This window comes from Xyrauchen texanus, chromosome 43, assembly GCF_025860055.1.
Source record: "Xyrauchen texanus isolate HMW12.3.18 chromosome 43, RBS_HiC_50CHRs, whole genome shotgun sequence".
Lineage (NCBI taxonomy): Eukaryota > Metazoa > Chordata > Actinopteri > Cypriniformes > Catostomidae > Xyrauchen > Xyrauchen texanus.
Window position 1 is genome coordinate 6158795 of NC_068318.1, and position 23099 is coordinate 6181893.

A 23099-nucleotide genomic window follows, 5' to 3' on the forward strand; every position below is an offset into this window, starting at 1 on the left:
AGCTGTGTGGAAAATTATTATTCATTATGCTCGGTTTCATTATAATAATTTCTTATGTTTACAATAAACTGTATATTGCTTTCTTAAACTGAACCAAACATGTACAAATGTCACAAGGTTAAACTGATAGAGACTAGCATGCTTAAAAAAACAATCTTTAATTGTGTAGCTATGTCGGCCAAGGTCAACATGTTCCAGAGTGAAAAGGGAGGCAGAGAACTGTGTCTTATCAGAAGGCACAGCTGAAGGGTGAAAAACATCTTATTATGGGATGTACTGAGGAAGACTAGTATGGATGAAGAGGTGTATTTCCTAACAGGAACATGTCCATGTAAGGTCAAGGAAGATAGGAGGCTCAACATGTATGTTGATCACTTTTTGTATTTAGCCAATCAGTAGGTTTATTCTTTGCTCTCTGAAGTATGCTTTGGTGGTAGGAAATGATACCCGGGCTTGTGAATAAAGATTATCTTTGTTTAAGCTGCACTTCGTTTTGTGACCTGTGGCACAGAGTAGAAAGAGTGAAAACTCTTTAAATGAATGTTCTTTAAAAAGTGCTAGTGCTACAAAACAATCTAATTCCCAACACATGAATTTCAGATATAGGTAATCTAAATGCGTCTGGTGTAGGAAATTTGATAACTCCATTGTGTCTTGGCCTTACTTTTACCTCAGTTTTCAGGACAAAAGCAGCATAAAGTTAATAAGGATTCTTTACTTTATTAGCTTTAGATGAGCATATGCTAACCATTATGTACACAAACGGCAATGATTTTGCAATTCAACTCTGAACATAAAATATGCTGTAACATTGTACGTAGTTGCAAACATGAATTCAAACTCACCTGCTTGAACTCCTTGAATAAACCCGGGTGTCCGTCTTTAAGGTGCTTTAATAAGTTTGATACTGATATTGATATTTTATATTTTGGTTCCCTTTGTCATCTGCCTCCAATCCAAAGTACAGGTGAAACTCGAAAAATAAGAATATCGTGCAAAAGTTCATTAATTTCAGTAATTCAACTTAAAAGGTGAAACTAATATATTATATAGACTCATTACAAGCAAAGTAAGATATTTCAAGCCTTTATTTGATATAATTTTGATGATTGTGGCTTACAGCTTATGAAAACCCCAAATTCAGAATCTCAGAAAATTTGAATATTGTGAAAAGGTTCAGTATTGTAGGCTCAAAGTGTCACACTCTAATCAGCTAAACACCTGCAAAGGGTTCCTGAGCCTTTAAATGGTCTCTCAGTCTGGTTCAGTTGAATTCACAATCATGGGGAAGACTGCTGACCTGACAGTTGTGCAGAAAACCATCATTGACACCCTCCACAAGGAGGGAAAGCCTCAAAAGGTAATTGCAAAAGAAGTTGGATGTTCTCAAAGTGCTGTATCAAAGCACATTAATAGAAAGTTAAGTGGAAGGGAAAAGTGTGGAAGAAAAAGGTGCACAAGCAGCAGGGATGACCGTAGCCTGGAGAGGATTGTCAGGAAAAGGCCATTCAAATGTGTGGGGAAGCTTCACAAGGAGTGGACTGAGGCTGGAGTTACTGCATCAAGAGCCACCACACACAGACGGGTCCTGGACATGGGCTTCAAATGTCGTATTCCTCTTGTCAAGCCGCTCCTGAACAACAAACAACGTCAGAAGCGTCTTACCTGGGCTAAAGAAAAAAAGAACTGGTCTGTTGCTCAATGGTCCAAAGTCCTCTTTTCTGATGAGAGCAAATTTTGCATCTCATTTGGAAACCAAGGTCCCAGAGTCTGGAGGAAGAATGGAGAGGCACACAATCCAAGATGCTTGAAGTCCAGTGTGAAGTTTCCACAGTCTGTGTTGGTTTGGGGAGCCATGTCATCGGCTGGTGTTGGTCCACTGTGCTGCAGGTGTTTAGCTGATTAGAGTGTGACACTTTGAGCCTACAATACTGAACCTTTTCACAATATTCTAATTTTCTGAGATTCTGAATTTGGGGTTTTCATAAGCTGTAAGCCATAATCATCAAAATTATATCAAATAAAGGCTTGAAATATCTTACTTTGCTTGTAATGAGTCTATATAATATATTAGTTTCACCTTTTAAGTTGAATTACTGAAATTAATGAACTTTTGCACGATATTCTAATTTTTCGAGTTTCACCTGTATTTCCATACGTGGCTCTTGCTACTTTTCTTGTCCACAAGCTTTGGTGGAGACCCGATTTGCTTAATTGCAGAAAAAAGGTGTTTGGTTGTGACGTTCCTTAAAGTTACACACAGTTTTCAGACTTTTGAACATCATTATCTCAAAATGATGGGAACTATCTACTCACCATGTAGCTATGAGAGAGAGAGGGACACAAGAATATTTCATGATAAAAAATGTAGGGGTGTGGTTAAAATCAGTCTCAGTCAATGGACTAAAACACACACCATAGTGACATGAAAATGCAGGACACACTTTCAAAATTTATTTATTTTTTTTACATAAAGTTACATGATTTAAAAAGAAAATATTAAATAAATATTTTATTTGAACTTTTTTGAAAAATCGAAAATATATTTAAAAAAAAAAAACAATGTTTTTAATTACAAAATATTTCAATATAATTTTAATAAGTTGAAATTTAGGGGTTAGGGTTCGGGACAGCCACCTTCCAATTGAAAGTACCCAATAAATTATGTTTTTATATATATTAAGCTTACTGATATTTTAAATACTATTGTGGGTTTCAATGTATAATAGAAGGATCTTAGTAAACATGTAAGATTTGAATGCTTAAATACTTTGTGTTTTTTGGTTGAGGGACAGCAGTTTGCACCAATTCTGTAGAATGACCCACATATCATGTCTTATATTGAATGTGCAATCATGATTATGTTCACGTTTATTTTTAATGATAACATTTAATGAAAAATGAAATAGGGAGCCCAGAACGCAAAATTGTCACGGGTGGCCAAAAACTCTTATGCCGCCCCTGTTTACACTTATTGTAAATAGCTTCTGCTATTTATTTCCCGTGTTCTTGCCATATCTGTTCGATTCGCGACTTGGTTCAAATGAACCGATTCATTGATTCGTGAATCAAGCTTCACCAGGGAATAAACAGCCCATCACTCCGACCGGTGAGGAGTATGAAATGAGGTGGGGAAATTACATGTAATGTTATATATCTCTGTATGTTGTTTTTTTAATTTGTATTTTTTATATCAGAGCATACCGTGTATCGGTTTAGTTTTCTTCTTGAATGTTATGTTGGCTAATGCATGTCGTAATTTACCTTAAGCAGTGGATTAGTTGATGAGCTAGTTAGCAGCAAAGCTAAATGCTAATTTTATAAGATATAAGCCTTCCTTTCAAATATATACGATGAACATACTCACGTGTTTAATAATCGTTATCATATTGAGCAAGCCGTGCTTTGAAACAAGAAATGTGTAAAGTCTCGATTAGCTGCATGACAATATCCTGTAATATAGATTAAATATCTTCATTTTGTGATATATTTTGTTTTGTCACCGTTAACTATATAAATGCAGATGGTGTTAATAAAAAATGCGTCATGATGTTTCTCACAACCGCGTAACGCGTGTCAGTGTAGAACATAAACACTATTCTTAAATGTTCATGCCTTTATTGAAGAATCAAACAAACATTGCAATGTCATCTCTCTCTCTCTCTCTCTCTCTCTCTCTCTCTCTCTCTCTCTCTCTCTCTCTCTCTCTCTCTCTCATTCATTCATTCATTCGTTCATATATATATATATATATATATATATATATATATACATACAAACACACACACACACATAGGGTACTATACTACCTTATATACACTCACCTAAAGGATTATTAGGAACACCTGTTCAATTTCACATTAATGCAATTATCTAATCAACCAATCACATGGCAGTTGCTTCAATGCATTTAGGGGTGTGGTCCTGGTCAAGACAATCTCCTGAACTACAAACTGAATGTCAGAATGGGAAAGAAAGGTGATTTAAGCAATTTTGAGCGTGGCATGGTTGTTGGTGCCAGAAGGGCTGGTCTGCGTATTTCACAATCTGCTCAGTTACTGGGATTTTCACGCACAACCATTTCTAGGGTTTACAAAGAATGGTGTGAAAAGGGAAAAACATCCAGTATGCAGCAGTCCTGTGGGCGAAAATGCCTTGTTGATGCTAGAGGTCAGAGGAGAATGGGCCGACTGATTCAAGCTGATAGAAGAGCAACTTTGCCTGAAATAACCACTCCTTACAACCGAGGTATGCAGCAAAGCATTTGTGAAGCCACAACACGCACAACCTTGAGGCGGATGGGCTACAACAGCAGAAGACCCCACCGGTACCACTCATCTCCATTACAAATAGGAAAAAGAGGCTACAATTTGCAAGAGCTCACCAAAATTGGACAGTTGAAGACTGGAAAAATGTTGCCTGGTCTGATGAGTCTCGATTTCTGTTGAGACATTCAGATGGTAGAGTCAGAATTTGGCATAAACAGAATGAGAACATGGATCCATCATGCCTTGTTACCACTGTGCAGGCTGGTGGTGGTGTAATGGTGTGGGGGATGTTTTCTTGGCACACTTTAGGCCCCTTAGTGCCAATTGGGCATCGTTTTAATGCCACGGCCTACCTGAGCATTGTTTCTGACCATGTCCATCCCTTTATGGCCACCATGTACCCATCCTCTGATGGCTACTTCCAGCAGGATAATGCACCATGTCACAAATCTCGAATCATTTCAAATTGGTTTCTTGAACATGACAATGAGTTCACTGTACTAAAATGGCCCCCACAGTCACCAGATCTCAACCCAATAGAGCATCTTTGGGATGTGGTGGAATGGGAGCTTCGTGCCCTGGATGTGCATCCCACAAATCTCCATCAACTGCAAGATGCTATCCTATCAATATGGGCCAACATTTCTAAAGAATGCTTTCAGCACCTAGCCACGTAGAATTAAGGCAGTTCTGAAGGCGAAAGGGGGTCAAACACAGTATTAGTATGGTGTTCCTAATAATCCTTTAGGTGAGTGTATACTTTATTGCAGAAACAGTAAACGTAGTAGTGGTAGTGTGCTGTTTTCAATCATGCACACTGTATTATGTATGATACTAGAGCAGATCAAGGTTTTTGAGGCAAAGTGAAAATTTGTGGATGTATCCATTTGTTCTAGCAGATCAGGTTGCTGACCCCTTCATGGAAGAGGCCAGCGATGAAGGGCTTTTACTCGAAGCTGGATTCCTCATCTGTGGGCATGGCTATGCCCTTGAATCTGGCGGTAGAGACAGAGAAAGCACAGGCCCTTCTCCAGACCTTCAGCACTGCCTCTCTGTTAGCCAGCGCAGGCCTGGGAGCTTTCTGTTTCCTTGCCGACCACTTTCTTACACTGCCCTTCATCCAGCACCATCTGTGGCTCAGGGCTGTGCTGGATAACACGGTCCACAGTGTCATTGGACTCTGGTCCTGGGCCATTGTGATTGGGATGAAGAAGAAAAGTGACTTCTATGAAGTCGTCCTGGCTGGGATCCTGGCCTCTATCATTGACCTGGATCACTTCTACATGGCCGGATCAGTGTCACTCAAAGTAAGAACTCTTTGTTCTCATCTCTTAAAGGCATAGTTCACCCAAAATGTAAAATCTGTGATTATTTACTCTCTCTCATGTCATTCTAAACCCATATGAATTAATTTCTTCCCTGGAACACAAGGGGGGAAAAATGCCATATTTTAGCAGTCTGCTCATTGACCCTGTTTCCACCTGGTATTATGACTTCAAGGATCTTCTTCAGTGTGTCTGAAATCAACATGCAGGGACACTTATGAGAAGCATGAACATCTGTCGCTCAGGTTAATACGGATAGTCCACTAAAATAACACAATTCTACTTGAAATGTTGCGTTTGTGCTTCAATTTAATTTCAGCTACATCTGGGAGAATTTATTCACAATTTTTGGATTGATTTCTTTGACTTTTCTGACTTTGTTGTGCTTTAATATCATGTAGAAACACACTGACAGTTATTGATGTATGTCGTCATGAAACAAGAGTCCCTCCCCTCCAAAACTGATCACAAGTGGTCACAGGAGATGCATTTAAGTAACCAAGGTAAGTAGATCATTGGTGCCAATGGTCTCTACGATCAACTTAAGCTTGCGATTCTTTTGGGAAACGCAGCCCAGGTTTAAACAACAATGTTTCTTGCCTAACCACATGTGATTTTATCACAGAGATGCATCTTAATACCAGGTGTAAACGGGGTCATTTTTCAGATATTTTTACTGCTTCACTTTTGGTGTGAAAATGATCCATATTGAAGTACTTTTTACTATAAACCATCGCTTCCGGTCAGCAGCAGTACACGCATTCACGAAAGCGCGGAGTTCACATGGTCTCTCGTGTGACAGTCGTGTTGGCATGTTCCGGATGTAATCTCACGTTTATCTCTCGGTTAAGACATCAAGAATAAGAAAAGAACGCACCATTGTGAGTAAAGAAACCAATACATTTCTCACGTAAACATGCCAACGCAATTATGTCACCCACGCTTACCGCTGCTGACCGGAAGCAATGCTTTATAGTAAACAGTAATTCAATATTGATCATTTTTGTACCAAAGCGATCTTATCACTTTAGAAAAACATTAATTTAACCACTGGAGTCATATGGATAATGTTTATGCCAACTGTATGTTCTTTTTGGAGCTTCAAATGTCTGGGGGGTATTCCAGAAAGCAAGGTTACCTTCACATAAACCGTGAACTCCCAGTTTATTAGCACAAGCTGTAATGAAGACTCCGGTTGATTGGGATCCGTCAGCGTTTATTAGAGTAGACAGTAAGTACAGGCGTGGGTCAATGACGGGCAAACAGGAATGTCTCAGGTAGGCTAAATCGTAGTCAGGCAGGCAAATAATCAGTGCAGGCAGCAATGATCGATAGTGGAGAGGCAGGCGTAAACTCAGAAAAGGCAGGCAGCAGACAGACGTGAAAGGAGTAATCAGGCAAGGGTAAAAACACAGATAAACAGTAATATAATGGGTGAACGCTCAGAAATGCAGCCGGAGCAAAACAAGACTTCGCAATGAATGAACATGTAAACACTGTTTAAGTAGGGAGATGATAATGAAAGTCAGCTGGAGTGTAATCACGGCAGGTATGTGGGTTTATGGGAAATGTAGTCTCAAAGTCAATACTCTGGTGAAACCGATCTCCGGTGGCCGGTTGAGGAGGCGCCTTCACCGGCGTTCGTGACACAAGCATTGCTTACTCTTGTTAATTGTTTCCAGAATACCAGTTCTGGGTTAGTTCACTCAATCATGGGTTTAAAACTCATGAGTTTGGGCGCGTTCATGGTGAGCTCAGAAAGGCATTCTCAGCAGAGCACCAAATCCATGAGTCACTATGGAAAGAAAATGGCAAAAAGAAATGCATGCCATATTTCAGTGACGCAGAACATGAAGCTATTAACAAGAATTATTTCATCTTCACACTGCATCGGTTTAGGAAAGTATACTGAATTAATGTGTTTTTTTTATTTGTATTAATAAAACTAGGCTACAAGGTTTTACCGTACTTGTACACAGCAAAATCAACAGTGTTAATTCAACACCTATAAAGTTAAATTCAAAATTTTGAAAGTGCCTATATGCAGTAGGTCCACACTACATAGAATTAAAACTACACTTTTGAAAGAGTTAAATAATTTACACTATGACAGAGTTGCAGCACCTCTCTCAAAAGTTTACATTTAAAGCTAGTCAACACAGGCCGGCGTTGTGTTTACACAACACTAGTGTGTAGTGTCAAAAGTTAACACCACCAGTGTATTTCTATAACACTAAATAGAGTTGCTGCCATATTAACACAATTGAAGGTGTAACATTTAAATCAATATTTAGCTCAACATTTTGTTGATTTGTATTTTAAAAACACTGTAGAGAGTCATTTCATTATAATCCCCAATCCCACACACAGTACAACATTATTCCACAATAAAAAAAGGCACCAATACAAAAAGTTTGTAGTTCAAGTGAAATTGTATTTTGAACAACAAGCACACCACATATAACAAGGCATTGGCTTCACAATAGCATGTTGTCCTAACAGTGGACAGCCAGTCCTCAAAAGCACAGGTCACACAGTATGGCAATGTGGCACTAAGTATGTTTTTTTTCAACCATCTCATTAGAAAACTGTTTGTCATAGGGTCTGTAATAAATCATCTCATCAATAGAAATAACAGAAAATGAATCCGAACTCTCCTTGACACAGTATGCATTAAAGTGGTCATCATAATACATTGTCAACTCTGCTAGTCAAAATGAAATCTTGCTCTTCATATATAATTATATGTTTTATCTTTCCAAAAACAGGAATTTAAATATTTGTTCTGATAAAAACAAACATACCAATTTGATACTCAGTTCCATAGTTCTTAACCCAATTAGTAGTTGATACATGAGAGTATGCATTCACATTAAACACTGCACTTAAATTCTCACCACCCTCCAAACTATCAATTATTTCCTTCCTTACTGGACCAAACTCAAACCTCTGAAAATTCAAATTCTCCCAGTGATAAGCTGTCTCTGGTTTTGTTTTACCAATGTTTTTTGTGATATTTTGAAATTCTTAACAGATATTTTTTTATATTTAAACCTTGTGGACCTATTTTACAAATACACCTTGGATAATGTATCATAATATGATGCTTTGGAATCAACCTTCTCTCAGGAAACAAAGATCTGAACAGCTTGTGGTGATCATTAATCAAATGCTTCAAATAATATGTCAAACCATTAGTAACAGTTGGTGAAAACGCTATATTCAACACTATATTATATCTGAATCAAGAGGAGGAGCAGGTTCCAATAACTGTTATTTCTTTCATGTAAATCATCAAAAGGGGAGCATTTTGCTCAAGACACCATGACTGCATAGCATTCAATACAGAGGTCTTTGCTACCCTCATCCATTTTCAAATCACTCGGCCTGTTTCTTCACTCAATGTAACCATAGTTGAAACTTTGGATCCTCTGTGACAATGTTTCCAAAGATTGATACTTCTTATTGACAAGGTATTGAAAGACAAGTTTAAATTTGTACTGCACTACACCTTCAAGCAAATAATGCACATGCCAACTGCATAGTTATAAGAGGTGTGGAAAAAATGCAATGTATTGTGCAAGCATGTCTTCTTGACACCAAATGTCGATGCCAATACAGGATTTTCTTGTAGAGCTGCACAATGTTCTGTATGGATTTGTTTTGAATGAAAAATCAAGCCAGGGTTATCTTCAGTGAAGACAGATTGTATCTCTTCCTTAGTGGTTAAACAAAATCTACAACAATATGTTACACTGAAGGACTCAACATAACCAAACAGCCCATGTAAACCTAAATTATCACCCGTTACTTGAATAACAGACCGAATAACAGAGTCAGAGAAAAGCACCTCTATTCCTTCCATTTCTATTGTTTTAACATCATCAATGAGAGGCTTTAGTATTCGATCAAACCCATATTTCTTCAGATCTTGTGAGTGAAAGTGCCACAACATGAATATTCATCAATACAAAAAGACATATTGGGGGTAGGTTTCTCATTATAAAGTAAATAACTCAAGTTTGTGTATCCCTTTGAACCTAAGGGATTTGCGGTCTCAAAATCGTCATAATAAAGTTGAACCTGTAGAGCATGTTTTTGCTGGGAAAACAAATCATTACTTTTGAAGTATGACCCATCACCTATCTTTATAAGTACCTTCTTTGTGTTGTTTGGCCTGCAGGAAACTTTCGCATACTTCACTGTTTTAGAACATAGACTTCAGGGTTCCAAATATGGGGTGCATGCACATTTATCTGTTACAGGGATCTGATTGTAAATTCCTGTTGTTAGATCTCTGCGTACATCAAATTGCACTCCAAAAACATACTCTACAGGTTCAACTATTTCCCACTTTTCCTGAAATAACTTCTGTCATTTGGCTCCTGTATTTTCTAGGATTTTCTAGTTGATCAAAACAATTTTCCACCTTTTCCAAATCTGTACCTTGAGAACCGCCTCTTGCTTGTCTATGAATATCATTTAGAAGCTCTTCCATTGACCATTCCATTGCTTGGACAGTACTCTCAGCAACACCTGATGCTTGTAACTGCACTACGACAGAACCACACATGTTTAACACATGATGCTTGTCATCAGATACCTGGGTGGTTACTGGAGTGTCTGTACAGACAGCCTAAGAACTTGAAGGCTCATTACTTTCTTCTTGAGTGTCCAGTGTCCCTGTGCAAATTAATAAGGTGTTTCTTGAACCCTGAATACATGCAAAATAATAAAGAACATCCTGGCTCTCAAGTATGTGTATCAACTCAAGTATCAGCATACAACAGCCTTGCTGTTGATGTTGAACACTGCTTTGGATGAATGTGTAGAAGCTGTTGAGGGATAAATTGTATTTAACACTGAAGATTAAGTGTGCCTTGAAGAGTTCATTGAAGGCTGCCAGTGATGTCTGCGTCTTGCAAGGGATGGCCTTGTGGTCAACGATGACATAGAACCTTTGGATGTCATTCTTTCATTCACCAACACACAGGAGGAAGGGCTGTCCTGGTTCAATCTGCAACAAAACAGAGGAACCATGAGAAAATATGTGGTGTGACCACTTACATTTTAATGGCCGACTAAACTACTAAAAACAAATGTGCCTCAACACAAGAACAGTGTCAGACCAACTGCATAAAAAGCACAGTAAAACATGGCATACCCTCAGATATCTCACAACATGGTTGACTGCTTGATAAGAGCTAATTTTTAGCATTCTTCTTGTGGCCTTTTGAGGTAGGGGGAAGTAGGTGGACCAACAGTAGTATGCTTGACAGGTCACTGTCCCAGCCTAGGGGCAAAGTAGAAGAAAGTGTAAGATTGTCAGAAACATTTACACCTGAAAATAGCATTAAAAAAATCCAGAATATGCCATGGACAAGATGTAAAGTTCTCAGAAGCTTGTAAGTAAACAAAATGTTTTAAAGAGAAAATAAGCCATGTTTACCAGACTCATATGAGTTTTGCTGTGCAGACAAGAGGTCTTTAACATGCTCATTAGAAATCAGGTTCTTGCAGTCTGCCAGGATCCTAGGTTTGAAGTAAGTGGGCCATTTCCCCAAAAATCTGCCAGAAACCTCCTCTCCAAACATCATGTTGAAGTCATTGTCAATCTACAGAAGAAAAACCTTAAGTCCTTGCAATCCCTCCCAGACATAAGACCATCCACAAGTGAACTTCCAATCTTTTCATGATTGTGCAACTGAAAGTATGTACCTTGAGTAATAAATGAATCAAAAAAAGATATGTCTTTCATACCAAGCCAGGGATGTCGATGGAACACATCCAAAACTGTTGACCAGTGTCTGGCGGTATTGAAATGTTGCCCTCATCTTCTCTTCGACAACTGATCCATCAGTTGAATGCTTCAATAGGGATATTGCCTCACAGCATTCCTCGCCAAACAGTTGCTTGACAGCCAGAAGAGAATCCCTCTTGCTCTTTGGTCCATCTTGATGGGTAGTGCTGGTGAAGCCTCCCTGTGACTGAACTGCAGTGTTTTGCTGAGTGGTCTTTATCCTCCAGGCCAAGAAGCCAGATCCACTCTCTGCATCATAGTACTGTTCCTGTAAAATCCAAAAAGAAAAACAAAACAGAGAAACACAGGGGTATGCCTACAGGGCGATTGCAGAATAAGTTAACACATACTTCCCTTTATAAATTGTAATATAAGCCATTAATTTACAAACTTGTATATCCATTTTTAGAGTATGGATCTCTGAGGTGGGGAAACAGAGAGATGATACCAAGAGCATATTTTGTTCGCACATAGATTGGTGGGATCCTCCATTAAAAGTAGAAAATATATATTTTTTCATGGTTTAAAAGTATAAAAGCCATTTTATATTGTATTATTGCATTGAGACCACAATAATTCAATTGTCTTTTATCTATTGAACAAGGTTCAAAGTATACACCCTCGTCCTTCTTTGCTCAACTGTTTTCAAAATGGACACTTGTGTCTCCTTATATAATATTAATATTTCCCCTTGGTGCTAACATGATTAGCACCAAGGGGAACACTCAATGCTTACCCATGAACTTCAGTCATGTCAGCCACCAGTAGGTTTGCCATCTGTCACTGTGTATCATCCATCAATGTCTTGTTTTGTCATATTAGTGCAAGATTTTTTTCTCCCCCTGGTTTAGACTGGAGAACATCTCTCACCATCTAAAAGATAAAGAAGAATCAGTAAGCTAGTCATCATGTTAGCCTTTCCTGCAACAAAATCACAGCTCATCTGCAGTCTTTTTGTGTTTGAGGATTAATAACTCATTTCATTCATTACAAAAATGGAGGTAGCTGGATACCTCTTTTGCTGATTCCTGATCAATGTGATTTCTTTTTACTGTTCTTTTTTCTGTTTCTCTCAAGAATCGCTGTTGTATCTGATGAATCAGACCGCAGAGAGGTGTCTGACACATGCGACTCCAAAGTGTTTGATAGATCTTGATGAAGCACAACTACCAAGACAGTTACACAAAAATATTACACTTAATAAAAAACCTTGTTAGCATTACAGAACTTCTGTTGGTGGATCCACATTTTCCCTAGCGAGGCTAAGTCTTGCCTGTAGACTGTTCTGTGGACAAATTGTAAAAACTCCTCAAACACATCTGCATATAGTTCTGTCCCTGAATAATATGTCAAGTGCAACTTGGTCTGTAGTGGAAGACCTAACTTGTCTGTGTGTATGAGAGTATTAGATTAAGAAAAATAAAGAAATATTCTGCACAGTTCTTAGTATGTTCCCATTATTATTATGACATATATTGATCAGTTTACTCAAACAATCAGTGCTGTGTAAAACAAAAAAATTAATCCCAACATTTCTGAAGAAATGTATTGTAGTCTGCATAGCCTTCTTCAGTCTCTGCCACTTTAACATACTGCACTTCTGGCTTTCACCAAATCTCACCTTGACCAACATAATGGACTATAAAGAAAACAAAGTGCATCAGCCAAATATATTTATGAAAATATATGATGACAAGGCCTGGTAAGGTCACGTGGAGGAGGCAGGAATCACGTCAGTGAAACTTGCACAGACCAAGCGCCATTCACAAACCAAAACAATTTCAAAACAATATAACATTTAATAAAAAAATATTTCCAAATAATTATAATAGTACAAAAATAATTACTGCAGTAAATAACCATCCTTTATTTCGGAGCAATGCCATTGCGTTATCTACTTTTTCTTTAGCAGAAATGTATATAGGCTATATGACTGTCAGGAATTGAAGCCACACAAGTTGTAGATAGTGAAACCAAGTGTGAGGGTGTTTACTGAGATTCAAAGGAGTTACACAGTGTGATCAATGGTACAGGTGATATCACACAAGAGAAGCTTCACAAACTGAAGAAGAGGTAACAGCAGAGTAAGCTCTAAACAGATATTGATGAAGATCAAGAGCAAATACAGACAGGTAAATAAACACTGCAAGTCCTTTGGTGAGACTTGAGAGTGAAGTGGAGCGAAGGTGAGTTATTTATGCAGGCAGTGATGAGCGAGTGAATTGAGTGCAGGTGCGATAAATTAGAAATTGGGTGATGAGGAGCGCAGCGCTGAGGGAGTGATTTTGAAGATGTGATTTTGTTTCCTTTTTTTATTTTTAATAAATTTGTAACGATATCAAACAAACTTCTTTCACGTTGTAATTATGGGGTATTGTTTGTAGAATTTTGAGGAAAATAATGAATTTAATCCATTTTGAAATAAGGCTGTAAAATAACAAAATGTGGAAAAGTGAAGCGCTGTGAATACTTTCTGGATGCACTGTACTTTTCAATAAGTAAGCTAGGCAATAGGCTACGTAACTGTGTTGTATGGTTAGCTAACGCTAGCTAACCAACTAGGATATTTAGCGCTGGCTACCTGCACAAATAAATAGTACTGGGTAGAATAATCAATTAAATAGACATATTGGCTTAGAGTTACTTTCACATCAATGCTCCTAGTCACATTCGAAATGATGATCTGATCATGTCGTCAGAAGAAAAGAGTGTTGCTGGTCTCCTGCCTTGGACACAGAGTTGGACTATTGGGAGTAACACTAACAATCTTGTGAAATCAGCACCAACTCTTTTTGAGGAATAAATATCTTGTAGTTGAATTACAGTAAACAAGTGTTGTAATGACTATATTTTTTCTCTCTAACATCTAACACTTTTGATTTTGCTGTGTAAAAACTTAATTCAACATGAATATTAGACCTCTCTCGTCTACATACATTTTTAATAGGTTGACCGTTACATTCTTTGTTTGCACAGAGCTTCATAATAGGTATTAACATTTCATATTTTAATAATATTAAAATAAAATCAGTTTTAGAGCTATTTGTACCCAGTTGTAAAATTAGGTATTTCTAAAAACTTACTTTAAATTAGCATCATATCGTCTTTCCTCAGTTTCTGATGGTGTCATTGTATTCATGAATAACCCTCTTTTAATTGTAGGATCTCTCACAATTGTCATGATTTTCCATAGATTGAATGTAATGCTTATTAGTAGGCAACACATGATTATTCATGTGCATTCTAAGATGAAGATCTGCTGTAACAGGTGGAGAATGATGGGAGGCCCACAGCATAGGTCCTTTTTGTCCTTTTCTTGTTTGGTGTGGCATTAAAAAATTTTTTTTTGTCTTGTCCCCTAAAAGGCCATGGCTGGGTATTTTCATGTAGAAGAGGGTCCATCTGTCTCCAGCAACTTGGTACTGAATGAAATGTACTATCTGATTACATTTCAAATTACATTATAAATGTTCATCATCTGTGCATTAGGGAAAAGTAACTCTAATCTCTTCCTAGTTGTAAAGGAATCTGTAAAAGGTCCGTATTAAAGGACAGATACAATATGCAGCTTCCCTCCAAGTGATGTAGAGGTGGCTGAGAATCAGAAAGATACATCTTTTCATTGAATCACTCGACCACAAACTAAATGAGGGCACTGTGGGTGAATTAAGTAATATCACATGAGCAAGAGTGTTATTTGGCCCTACATCAGCACTGCTGTGATTCGGCCACAGGCCGAGTGCCATAAGTAATTACAGCAGTGCTGATGTAGGGCCATATAGCATGATTGTGAGTGTGATATTGCTTATATACAACAGTTCAATGAACAATTCCATTTAAAAAAATTTTTTTAAAAACCGAGTAAGATCATAAAAACGCATTTGTACATAGAACTACTTTATTACGCTACAGATCAGAATCTGCTGTTGCTGGTTCAAAACAAATGATGCGTCCAAACCTCCATTAGAAATTAAAAAAGTTCACTTCAGAAATATTATCAAAGCTTGTGCTGTTTCTAACAAGTTATTGGATAAACAAGGATGGATTGATGGGTGTGCGTGTCTTTGTGTGTGTATGTGTGTGTGTTGGAGAGAGAGAGAGAGAGACAGAGAATGCGATCACCTGTTGCCACTCCCAAGCAGATATGCTGTCAGCGTTATGAAGGTCAGCTATCTTAGCGTAAAAATAGCTTCCAAGCAGGGGTATTTCTCCCTATTTCGTGGTAGCCATCAGTCGCTATAGAAACAGTGATGTCACCCATTTTTAAACAGTGTGTATCCAATGTGGAAACTCAGTAAGCGCCTCGAGTTCTGTAATAAAACAGTCCTTCGTGTCTCTCAGCTGCAATGAGCCTTAATCCTGAAATTTCACCTTTAATTGTGAAATTAAAGGTGTTTAAAACAATATCCTAGCTTAAGTAATGTAGTGGTAATATGAGTGATCACAGAGCGTTGTTCTATGTAAACAATGACCAACAGATTCACTTTACGTCACCAACTGGCTCACATTACACACAAAAATGATCTTTTGCCACCACCTTCTGGCTAACATATGTAATTAAAAAAATAAAGACAGTAACTCCTAACAGATATATATACTGCTCTTACACCTTAGTTTAGAATGGCACGAACACAAGTGGAGTGATAGACACAGTGAAGCGTCCGGGTGCTGATCCTGTTAGACCATCAGTGCTCATGGAACGTCTCTCGTCCAATCAGATTTGAGGACCGTAACTAAGTCAAGTCAATTTTATTTGTATAGCGCCTTTCACAACACGTATAGTTTCAAAGCAGCTTTACAGAAGATCAGCATTAACAGACGATAAAACTGTAATGTCTATGAAGTTGATGAATCATCATTGTGCAATTTAGATAAAATACGATTCTTAACTCTTTCCCCGCCAGCGTTTTTAAAAAAAAGTTGCCAGCCACCGCCAGGGTTTTTGACGATTTTCGCTAAACTTTAATGGCCCACAGAATATTTTCTTCTATGAATATATGAAGATGCTATATATCACAATACAGATCTGAGCCTCTGCTTTTAGGCAAAAAAAAAACGATTTTATTTTATCTTCATTTGTTCTTTTTTTATTGCGACTTTAACAGAGGTAGGTTTTGTCAAAAAACAACATTTCAGACAAAAAGCTGAGAAAAAGGCATGTTTATGTCTGATATTTTGAGCTTCTCATACTCCACTTCTTCATGTTTGAGACGATCGCAGTCTGTTTCTTTGATCAAAGAGTTACGTACTCTTTCAAAACATGCTAGGGGTCTTCCTTACCGTATAACACCTAAAACACGGAAACCCGGAAAATTCCGTGTTTGGCGGGGAAGCGTTTTTTCATAAAACACGGTTTTTTTAATCGTGTTTAAAAATAATTAAATAATAATTGTATTACTAACCCCAATGAGCAAGCTGTAGGCGACTGTGGCAAGGAACACAAAACTCCACAAGATGTAGATTAATGGAGAAAAATAACCTTGGGAGAAACCAGACTCACTGTGGGGGCCAGTTCCCCTCTGGCTAACATTATGAATTTAATGTAAATATTACTTGTGTATAGTTATAATCATGGTTTAAAATTATTAAACTAAGTAAGGGTTAAGGGTCAGTGTTTAAACATCGATTGTGTTTGAACTGTAAGATTAATGAACACAGTCTTTGAAGTCCATCTTGATTAATTGCAGAAGTTCACATAGATGCAATTGTCCTTGTTAATTGGCTGATGAAGGCTTTTGTTGGCAATAGTTAGTCTATGCATTCCATTTCAAGATCGCAGTCCATCAATAGATCGAGGTGATGCAGGTTGGAGTTGGCATCGGTTCATCCTCTGAAGTCCATCATAATCGACTGAAGTGATATATGGCTGGCACCGGCTGCATTTAGTCATCATCACACAGTGACATGTAGCAGTGGATTCCAACATGAAGCAGGACTGGAGCTGGATCCAGCCGGTTCTGGTGACCTCAGGATAGGAGTCCCGAGGTTGAGACAGGGAAACAAATAAAAAGATGTAAGCATAGATGCCATTAAATTTATTGCAGAGTTAGAGATCATGATCATTGTTTCTGGTTTCTGGTTCCGGCAGACCCAACTAAAGCAGCCTAATTGTGGGTTGGAGGATAAATTAGGTGTATGCCTGGCTAAATAGATGAGTCTTTAGTCTAGACTTAAACTGAGAGAGTGTGTCTGCATCTCGAACAGTGTTTGGGAGACTGTTCCATAGATTAGGAGCCAAATATGAAAAGGATCTACCTCCTTTTGTGGATTTTGATATTCTAGGAACTATTAACAGGCCAGAATTTTCGATCTTAATGAACGTGATGGAATATAGCATGGTAGAAGATCACTTAAGTACTGCAGAACTAGACCATTCATGTCAGAGATCAGTCAAGTTCATTGCAGTCCACCACTCAAAGATCACTCTCCCCAGAATTCTAAATCACAAACACCTGGTCATCACTTATCACCTCATCAGCCAACTCATAAAAACACTCACCTTGTATCCAGTCTTTGTCAAGCCTCCAACAGGAACAGACCATTTCTCCCTGAGTCCTGATATCGCCGTCGATCCTGAAAACCTGAGTATTCCGTTTTCTTACCTGATTCATACTAACCCTATGCACTGTTGTTCTGCCATCTCCAGATCACTTATCCGATTCCTGAACCCTTGTCTGAGATCTGATCAAACCGGCCCGATTGCTCCTAGAAAGAGAAGGAGTTAACGAACTGATACAGAGTGAATGTTCTCACGATCCAAGTCATTTGGATTTCCAGTTGTTCTCCGTGCAACGAACTATCTTCACTAAACCAGCACCTGAAAAGTCACCTGATACTTACCTTTTACCTTCTATACTTGAATAAAACTATATTTGAATCACTTACCTCCGATCTCCTGGTCTCTACCCTGACAGAAGGCTTGGCGAAAAAAGGGGAAGAAGAACAGCTGATGGAATCTGTTTGTAATATTGATAACCCTGCACAACCGACAGCGCCGCTGTTAATCCCAGTCAGCCAGCTTCCAGCACTTCCGTAAACCCGCTCCTTCTCTGGTTTGCTTCACCAATCCAACTTCCCGTCCAGCGCCATTCTCCGGCGGGCGGAGGATTGAAACGGTTTCCTGTTACAGTGTTCGCTCGCTCTAGAACAACAAATCCAGTTATACCCCACTGAAAAGTCGAGGGTTGCTTTTATTATTCAACAGTTATCAGGAGCTGCATTAAGATGGGCTGAAACTTTGTGGCTGCAGGAATCTACCGTTACTTCCTTTGTACAAGAATTTATAAACCATTTCAAAGAAGTTTTCGAGCGTCCAGTAGATGATTCATCCATCAGTGACAAGCTATTGCAATTACACCAAGGCAAGAAGTCAGTTGCTGAATATTCACTGGAATTCCGCACTCTAGCGCCGCCAGTGGGTGGAACGAAAAGCTCATTTCCATCTACCGACGTGGTTTGAATCCTGCACTCCGCCTTCAACTTGCGATTTATGATGATAGCCTGGGGTCGAGAAATTCATACAGCAAGCTCGCCGTGTGCACCAAAGATCTCAAGGCTGCTATCGCTGAGCCCAGCAACCCACCTTTTCACCACCTCAGTACCCGATAAGCGACCCTCCGAAGTCATTGTCGAGAAGATGCAGGTGGATAACTATCGACTGTCCCAAGCTGAGCGTTCTCGCCGTCGAGAGTTAAAACTGTGTCTATATTGTGGAATGGGAGGACATTTTCTTTGTTCATGCCCTACACGACCTCCTAGAATGCTTGTGAGTTCTGTCTGCACGTCCGCCTCTGTATCAGCTCCGTTAATCGATATCTGTGATTCTGAAATCTACACGTTTCCATGTCTCTGCTACAGCCATTGTGGATTCGGGTCAGCAGGAGACTTCATCTCCGGGCAGCTCTGTCAGAAACTCCAACTTCAACAATCCGCCACCTCCAAGCCATACGCCATCCATGCAGTGACGGGTGAAACCATTAATCAGGGGTATGTCACGTCTCGAATTAAACCTATTCTACTCTGTATTGAAGACACCCACCATGAACTGTTTGAACCTTTTGTACTTGAGAATAGCCAGACTGATATTATCCTTGGCCGTCCATGGCTTATATGACATCAACCTAACATTGACTGGAAATCGGGTAAGATTTTGAAATGGGGTTGCCTGTGCTCAGTCCATGAGTTTTGAACACCCGTATACGCCCATCGCCAACTTGCCCGGCACCATCCCGATGAATTCAACCTCCATTGAAAGCCCCATAGACAACTTGTTGGTATCCATTCCTTCATGCTACTCTCAATATTCAGATGTATTCAACCCCGTCAAGACTGCCAAGTTACCACCCCATCGAGCATGGGATTGTGCCATCGATCTGATTCCCGGAGAATCCATCCCCAAGGGGCGAATCTACTCTCTGGCTATTCCTGAGCAAGAAGCCATGAAACAGTATATTGAAGAAGCATTAAAACAAGGCTATATTCGGGCCTCTACTTCACCTGCTGCCGCCAGTTTCTTCTTTGTCCCTAAGAAAGATGGAGGTTTACGTCCGTGTATAGATTATAGAGCTTTAAACAAGATAACCGTCAAGTTCAGTTACCCACTCCCATTGGTTCCCTCTTCACTTGAACAACTTCGAGAAGCCAAGATATTCACCAAGCTGGATTTGAGAAGTGCATACAATCTCATTCGAATCCGAAAGGGCTGACGAGTGGAAGACTGCATTCATCACTCCAGCAGGACACTACGAATATCTCGTCATGCCTGGTCTGGTCAACGCCCCTTCAGTTTTCCAAAGTTTCATGGATGAAGTTTTCCGAGACTACCTGAATCAATTTGTCATTATCTACATAGACGATATCCTAATCTACTCCAGAAACTTGGTGGAGCATCAGCAACATGTCTCTCAGGTACTCCAACGGCTACGTGAATTCTCCCTGTTCCTGAAAGCAGAGAAGTGCTCCTTCCATCAAACCTCAGTCGAATTTCTCGGTTACAACCTCAGTGAAAAAGGAGTAGAGATGGATGATCGTAAAACCAAAGCCATTACTTCCTGGACCACTCCACAGTCTGTCAAAGAGTTACAACGATTTCTTGGATTTGCGAATTTCTATCGAAGATTTATTTATCAATACAGCCTGCTTACAGCTCCTCTGACCTCTCTACTCAAAGGAAAACCGAAAACACTGCTCTGGACCACTGAGGCTGAACATGCCTTTCAATCTCTCAAAACCGCATTCACCACAGCCCCTTACTCCAACACCCGAACCCTGAAAAGATGTTCATTGTGGAAGTAGATGCTTCTACAACAGGAGTAGGAGCGGTGTTGTCACAAGACTCTGCTTCCTCACCTAAACCCATGCCCTGTGCATTCTTCTCCCACAAGCTATCTCCTGCAGAAGTGAACTATGATATTGGTAATCGAGAACTCCTGGCCGTTAAACTTGCGCTAGAAGAGTGGAGACACTGGCTAGAAGGAGCCAAACATCCATTCCTAGTTCTCACAGACCACAAGAATCTGCAGTACTTGAAAGAGGCAATGAGACTTATCCCACGCCAGGCCAGATGGGCACTCTTCTTTACTCGCTTCCATTTCCAGATCTCCTATCGTCCGGGTTCGAAGAACGTCCGAGCAGACGCCTTGTCCCGTCTCCATGCCCCCGAAATTTCCCACGAAGAACCTGAGAGTATACTCCCCGAAAAAATGTTTGTCAATCCCATTCAGTGGGACCTAAATGAACAACTGCTTGAAATGTCTCAACACCAACCCAGTCCTCCAGAATGTCCTATCGGAAAGGTATATACGTACCCGAAGAATTTCGTACTTCTCTAATCTCCTCCGCACACTCGTCTGTCGGCACAGGTCATCCTGGAGTTAATTAGACCTATTCCACTCTTCAAACTCGATACTGGTGGTCCAACATGTTACAGGATATCAAGACTTTCATCCAAGGATGCATTCTCTGTGCCATGAACAAGAACCCTCGTCACTTACCCACTGGATAACTCATGCCTCTGCCAGTCCCGCAACGACCTTGGTCGCACATTGGAGTCGACTTCATCACTGACCTTCCTCCCTCAGACGAGAATACATGTATCCTGGTAACTATTGATCATTTTTCCAAAGCCTGCAAATTAATTCCCCTCAAGAACTTACCCACAGCCTTCGGGACTGCAGAGCTATTAATGGAACACGTCTTCCGGAATTTTGGCATCCTGGAGGATATTGTGTCAGACAGAGGGCCACAATTTATCTCCAAGGTGTGGCGAGCCTTCTTTGCACTAATGAATTTTACAGTGAGTTTAACATCAGGGTACCACCCACAAGCAAATGGTCAAGCGGAGCGAAAAATACAAGATGTCAGTCGTTTCCTTCGTACTTTCTGCCATTCGAATCAACATCTCTGGAGCCGATATCTCAGTATGGGCAGAGTATGCTCAAAACTCCCTTCGACAAACCTCCACGAATCTAACACCATTTCAATGTGTACTGGGTTATCAACCACCATTGTTTCCATGGTCCGGTGAGTCATCTGAAGTCCCCGCAGTTAACACTTGGTTCCAAAACAGTGAGAGGGTATGGAACCAAACTCATCATCATCTCCAACAAGCCTTGAACCGTCAACAACACTTCGCAGACATTCACCGCAGTAACACTCCGAATATCAGCCTGGGCAACTGGTCTGGCTTTCGACCAGAGACATCCGTCTAAGACTCCCTTGTCATAAACTAAGTCCGAGATACATTGGTCCATTCCCGTTGTAAGACAACTTAACCCAGTCACCTACCAGCTCCGTTTACCAGCCCAATATCGCATCCACCCCTCATTCCACGTCTCACTCTTGAAACCCCATCATCCACTTGTTCCTGTTCCCTCCACAGACCTAGTGCACGATGACAACCCCCAGTACCTCCCATTGAAGCCGACCCCATCTATACTGTTAGAGAAATCCTGGACTCCCGACGTCGTAGGGGTCTACTCGAATATCTGGTAGACTGGGAAGACTATGGCCCAGAAGAGAGGTGTTGGGTACCTCGAAGGACATCCTCGACCCCATGTTACTCACAGAATTCCACCGAACTTCATCCTGAAAGGCCTGCTCCACGACCCCGAGGTAGACCCCCACGACGTCAAGGTACTAGGTCAGCTGGCGCTGACTCTGGAGGGGGGTAATGTCAGAGATCAGTCAAGTTCATTGCAGTCCACCACTCAAAGATCACTCTCCCCAGAATTCTAAATCACAAACACCTGGTCATCACTTATCACCTCATCAGCCAACTCATAAAAACACTCACCTTGTATCCAGTCTTTGTCAAGCCTCCAACAGGAACAGACCATTTCTCCCTGAGTCCTGATATCTCCGTTGATCCTGAAAACCTGAGTATTCCGTTTTCTTACCTGATTCATACTAACCCTATGCACTGTTGTTCTGCCATCTCCAGATCACTTATCCGATTCCTGAACCCTTGTCTGAGATCTGATCAAACCGGCCCGATTGCTCCTAGAAAAGAGAAGGAGTTAACAAACTGATACAGAGTGAATGTTCTACGATCCAAGTCATTTGGATTTCCAGTTGTTCTCCGTGCAACGAACTATCTTCACTAAACCAGCACCTGAAAAGTCACCTGATACTTACCTTTCACCTTCTATACTTGAATAAAACTATATTTGAATCACTTACCTCCGATCTCCTGGTCTCTACCCTGAC

At 39.9% G+C, this 23099-nt stretch overlaps 1 protein-coding gene across 1 annotated transcript in view; it reads left to right on the forward strand.

Annotated features, from left to right (window-relative positions):
• The first annotated feature begins 3087 nt into the window (after nt 1-3087).
• Nucleotides 3088-23099, forward strand: part of LOC127636064 (transmembrane protein 267-like) — a 22673-nt gene continuing 2661 nt past the window's right edge. Inside the window, exons 1-2 of the mRNA XM_052116439.1 lie at nt 3088-3128; nt 5168-5575. Of these exons, the coding sequence (XP_051972399.1) occupies nt 5204-5575 (372 nt within the window). The 5' untranslated portion in view covers nt 3088-3128; nt 5168-5203. The remainder of the gene's footprint in view (nt 3129-5167; nt 5576-23099) is intronic.